Source organism: Tupaia chinensis, unplaced genomic scaffold (assembly GCF_000334495.1).
Source record: "Tupaia chinensis unplaced genomic scaffold, TupChi_1.0 Scaffold000355_1, whole genome shotgun sequence".
NCBI classification, from domain to species: Eukaryota; Metazoa; Chordata; class Mammalia; order Scandentia; family Tupaiidae; genus Tupaia; species Tupaia belangeri.
In genome coordinates, this window is record NW_006159850.1 from 12,624,165 (window position 1) to 12,629,882 (window position 5,718).

The following is a 5,718-nucleotide window of genomic DNA, read 5'->3' on the forward strand; positions in this document are numbered from 1 at the left end:
CTCTCTCTCTCTCTCTCTCTCTCTCTCTCACTCACTCTCCCTCTCTCTCTCTTTCTCTGGCAAACACATGCATCCTATGGCAAAAACCTTAAAAATATATATATATGAAAATATCTGTATGATTACAAAATTAAAACTAGTTTTAGGAGGAAAAAATGTTCATTCAGAGAGGTACTTCTCTAACTGTAACCATTTTTATTAGTTGCAGGCATATCAATTCATTCTTTCCCTTCAAAATGGTCTATGAATAGCTTACATACAGTAAGTAGTGTTTTTGCCACTGTCTCTTTTGGATAAATTCTTAGAAGTGTTACTGTTAAGCCAAAGTTTAACTGATATCATTTTGCCTTGTCTTCAAGTTATATCTCTAAATACAATGAGTACAAGGAAAGCAAAGCACAGAATATTGTTACAGAATATTGTTACATGTTGTTTCTATGAAAAAGAAGGATAAAAGGTGCTTGTCTGTTTTGTTTGTAGATGTTCAAACATCTCTGCATTTATACACACAGAAAACAATCAGAGAACAAGGCCTACAAGAAGGGAAAAGCAATGTCTGGGACCCAGAAGTGAATACCTCACTGAATTCCCTTTTCATTTTGTTATGTTAAACATTTTGAAACCTGTTAATATAGTGCCTATCTTAAAACTAAATTTTAAAACTGAAATAAACCTTGGGGGCAGCAGGTAGTGTAGTGGTTAAGGCGTTGGATTCCTACATGGTCAACCACGGTTAGAGTTCCTGACCCAGCAGCTTAAAACTCAAACTGGATGTGTGTGAGGGGAGAATGGAAATGGCAGCATGGCTATCCTCCCTGAAGAGAGTGGTTTCTCACTTTGTCTCTGTCTTTCACTGTGTCTCTGGTGAGCACACAGGCCCTGTAGGAAAAAAAATCTCTTAAAGAGAGAACCAGCAGTTAGCATAATGGCTATGTCACTGGACTCCCACGTAGTCGACCGCGGTTCACATCCCGGACCTGGTGGCTTAAAACTCACGCACAGGCACATGTGCGTGCGTGCCCAAGATCCCAAGAGGAGAATGGAGGAGAAGGGATTGCGGCGTGACCATCCCCCCTGGGGGGTGATTTCTCGCTTTCTGAAGCTTTATTTGCCAAAACAGAGATCATCTGGTCCCTGTTGCAATAAGAAACTTGAGCCTCTTAATTTGCATTGCCCGGGACCTGCAGCTGGCGTGATGGCTGTGTTGCTGGACTCCCGTGTAGTCAACTGCAGTTCAAGCCCCAGACCCAGTGGCTTAAACTCACACTGGGTGCATGTGCATATTTGCCCAAGATCCCGAGAGGAGAATGGAGAAGGGATCATGGTATGGCCATCCCCCCTGGGGGGTAATTTCGCACTTTCTCTCTGTCTCGCTCTGTCTTTCTGGCAAGCACATGCACCCTATAGCAAAAACCTCTCCAAAAAAAAAAAAGAAAGAAAGAAAGAAAAGTTAACGAAAGAAAGTTTCTCTGTTTTAAACTGTTGAAACAGAAAACACTCAGAATTGATGTTGCACAGGGAAGAGGGAATCTCATTGCAGGCTTTAGGCAGCTCTGCTCAGAATTCTATAGAATTTTGTCTTTACTGCAAGATGGTCTTCTGGAATCAGGCTTTTTGGGGGAAATTGACACATTCAGCATTGCTGCTGCTTTGTTCTGTGTTCCTGAGTGAGTTCTAATGTTAGGATTATGTGTGCAGAATCTTTATTTTCTTTCAAAATTTTAAACTTGGTTTGATTTAAATAGTAGTGTGTGTATATTGCAGATCGTCATCTCAGCCTCGAAGCACGGGGTTAAGTGCCTTACTTTATGGAGTGCATCAGCGCCAAGCATGAGCTCACTGTCTGGGGAAGTGAGCTGTGGAGAAAATGACCAGCCCTGGCTGCCAGCGCCTTTGGTCGGAAGAAAGCAGGCCTGTCTGATTTGGTAGTGTCTGTGGCTGGTGGAAAGCTGCCTACCTGGACCTTGGCTCTCTGTTTTTGGCTGTAAGACAATGCTCTAAGCAACCCTTAACCAAAGTTTTCCAGTTGCTAAAACCCAGTTCCCTTCCTGGCTAAATGGCTTAGGACAAGTTATCTCATCAGCTGCTGCTGCCCATCACCCTGCCCTCCTGCGATGGCATCTGGACCAGCCAGGGGAGCTGTGAAAATGAGTCCCGCTGAGCAGAGTGATTCCTGGAACTAGGAGGCGGCTTCCAGGAGAAAGATAATGTATGTGGGCTCACGTTCAAGGGTTCAAGCAGCTCTTTCCATAGACACAGAGGCAGCTGTTGGATACAGAAAGCCACAGAGGCAGATAGTCGGGAGAAAGCATCGTTATTTTCCAGAAAGAAAAATTCTTTTTATTCTTTATTTTGAAGAATCATAGTTGGCCTTCAATCCCATAAATGTGAATTCCTGTAAGCTTAAATGTGTCTATACTGGGGCTAGACTTACTTCCTGCAAGGCCAACCAGATGGATCTAAAACAAATCTTAAGTATTGTCCGTGGCCCAATGGAGGAGGAAGATGGGACATAGCAGAGGGTGGGGGATGGGGAATCAGGGATGGCAAGACAAAGGGCAAGGTATGCAGGATGTAAGAATTGGAAAATTATTTGCTGAGAACATGTATGTTGATGTGCTTGATTGAACCAATGCACAGTGTATTTTGGATGGAAAATTCATTTGTGTGTCGTGATGGTGTAGAGTGAATTAAAAAAAAAAAAAAAAGTATTGTCCGTGGCCCAGAGGTAGGAGGAAAATTCTCTAAAAAGACACTTGAGGACTTTAGGCAAAGTCATTTGAATTTAATTCTTACTAACACTAGAGGACCAGCACACATCGATCAGAGTTGTAGTGGTTGCCTGTTAGGCGTGTGTACAAGTAGGGGGTCTGGAACAGGGAGTCTCAAGAGAACTCTCTGAAGGATAGAAACACGCTGTTTTGCCTAGAGTGTTGATTCCATGGTATAAACATTTTTCAAAACTTACTAAGACTGAGGCCAGTTGGTGGTGCAGTGGTAACACAGTGTTCGGTGAGACTGACCCACATGGAGGGTTCCGGGTTCACATCCAGAGACTCCCCCAAACATGCTAGGCACACACATGCCAATGACCCAAGGCTGGCTGGGACTGGGGGTAGATCACAGCATTAAGACCTTGTTGGGGGCTGGCTGGCTGCCTCTCTCTTCAAAAATAGGAGGAGGGAACCAGCAGTTAGCGTAATGGCTATGTCGCTGGACTCCCACGTAGTCGACCGCGGTTCACGTCCTGGACCCGGTGGCTTAAAACTCATGCCGGGCGCGTGTGCGTGCGTGCCCAAGATCCCGAGAGGAGAATGGAGGAGAAGGGATTGCGGCGTGGCCATCCCCCCTGGGGGGTGATTTCTCGCTTTCTGTCTCTATGTCTCTCTCTGTCTGTCTGGCGAGCGCATGCGCCCTACAGTGAAAATCTCTCCAAAAAAAAAAAAAAAAATAGGAGGAAAGAGAAAGGAAATGGGAAAGAGAAGGAGAAGGGGCTTTTTATTTTTTATTTTATTTCTTTTTAGAGATTTTTGTTATAGGGCATGTGCACTGGCCAAAGAAACAGAGAGAGAGAGAAATCATACCCCAAGGAGGATGGCCACACCACAATCCCTTCTGTATTCTCGTCTCAGGATTTTGGGCATGCACTCACATGCACCAGCATGAATTTGAAGCTGCCAGGTTCAGGATTCGAACCGTGGTCCCAAGAAGGGATTTTTAATATTTTTATTAAGGTGTGTGTGTGTGTGTACATATGTACATATATATGTACACACACACAATGAAAGACTTGGGCCAGCAGGTGGTGTGGTGGTTAAGGACGGGGGACTCCCACGTGGCTGACCATGGTTCAAGTCCCAGACCTGGTGGCCTTTTCTCTCTCTGGTCAAATTTAAAGAAAGAAGAAAGAAAGGAAGGAAGGAAGGAAGTTAAATAAAATAATTCTTTGAAAATAAATGAAAGACTTAGATAATGTAAAAAGAAATTTTCTCCAGGAAAACTGTGCCCATCTATGGGAGATGCATATGTCCTCAGTCTTTTTTGTTGGAGAGGTTTTTGTCATAGGGCACATGTTCTCTCCTGAAAGACAGAAAGAGGCAGAGAGAGAGAAAGCGAGAAATCACCCCCCACCCCCAGGGGAAATGGTCACGCCGCAGTCCCTTCTCCTCCATTCTCTCAGGATCTTGGGCACGCACGCACATGCGCCCGGTGTGAGTTTAAGCCACCGGGTCTGGGACTCAAACTGCAGTCAACTACAGGGGAGTCCAGCAACATAGCCATTACGCCAACTTCTGATCCCACTCATGTTGATGACAAAGTGGGAGGGAGAAGGAAATAACTATATCTCAACCTAGTACACTGGACTCTGAATGTGGTTGTGGATTTTTTGCCCCTCATCCAGCAGGATTAGGAATCAGCTTTTACAGCTAAGCCTGTTTGGTCCTGGTTTTTAATATCCAAATGCAGGAATATGTCTCTGGAGGGAGTGCAGGCAGAGGCAGAAAGTCACTCCAGGTGGGGACGCAGGCTGCCAAACGCTGATCTCAAGTACACGTTTCCTGAACTTGGGCTCAGCTCCCCAAGAGGAAGCGCTCACAGTGGAAACAGTGATGGCTGCTCACTGCAGCCAAGAGGATGAAAGAACTCTGAGACCTAAGTTCTCCACAGGAGAGGTGCAGGGGCCCCGCAGTGGGGAACCCAACCTGACCACACAGCGGGATCAGAGTCCATGCCCAGCATCTTTCTGCAGTTCAACAACAAGACCTTTATATGTGACATCTCAGGACCTTTCTAGAAGGCAATACTGTGGGCAAGCCAGCTTCGCCCGACAATAGATGCACACTCACCAAGTGATAGTTCTCCCTGTTTGCTTGGAACTCGGTTATGTTAATTTAGAGAAAGAACTCTTGAAGTGAGCAGAGGGACCCTGTCTTTGCCCAAATATCTGTATGTATCCCTCCTGCTCGGTTTAAACTGTTGCCGCCTGCCTCTTGTAGACTATTTTGACCTCCAGTGGATGCTTTTTCAGCTAGTATGTTTGTTCCTCGGCTTATCACTGTGTCATTTGTCACTGTGAGTGTCCCTGGGTCCTAGCATGTCAGTAGCTGCTAGGCTGAAACACAAGCTGGCAGAGGGAGAAGAGGCCCTGGGGTGACAGGGTGGTAATGAAGTCTGAACCGGCTCCAGTGACAGTGCTCAGCACCTGTGTTAAAGCAGGCACATGGTACCGCCCAGCTCCGTGCCTCACTCATGGAAGGTGAGCTCTCATGGCCTAAATGTTCTGTCCCCACTGGAATGCCTGTGTTAAAGTCCTAACTCCCAGGGACCAGCAGTTAGCATAATGGCTATGTCGCTGGACTCCCATGTAGTCGACCGTGGTTCGTGTCCCGGACCTGGTGGCTTAAAACTCACGCCAGGCACGTGTGCGTGCGTGCCCAAGATCCCAAGAGGAGAATGGAGGAGAAGGGATTGCGGCGTGGCCGTCTCCCCTGGGGGGTTGATTTCTCGCTTTCTGTCTCTCTGTTTCTGTCTGTCTGGCGAGCGCATGCTCCCTATAGCAAAAACCTCTCCAAAAAAAAAAAAGTCCTAACTCCCAGTGTGATTGTTTTCGGAGTTGGAGTCTTTGGGAGATGATCAGGTCATAATTAGTGCCCTTATTAAAAAAGGACCCAGAAAGGGCAAGCCTGTGGCATAGTGGTTAGGGGCGCTAGATCTCAC

The 5,718-nt window shown here is 46.2% G+C and overlaps 1 protein-coding gene across 2 annotated transcripts in view; it reads left to right on the forward strand.

Annotated features, from left to right (window-relative positions):
* Positions 1-2,554, forward strand: part of ADAT1 (adenosine deaminase tRNA specific 1) — a 35,444-nt gene extending 32,890 nt beyond the window's left edge. For both annotated transcript variants that reach the window (XM_027773497.1, XM_006152622.2), the window contains one exon: positions 1,765-2,554. In XM_027773497.1, the coding sequence (XP_027629298.1) occupies positions 1,765-1,834 (70 nt within the window). In that variant the 3' untranslated portion in view covers positions 1,835-2,554. The remainder of the gene's footprint in view (positions 1-1,764) is intronic.
* The last annotated feature ends 3,164 nt before the right edge of the window (positions 2,555-5,718 follow it).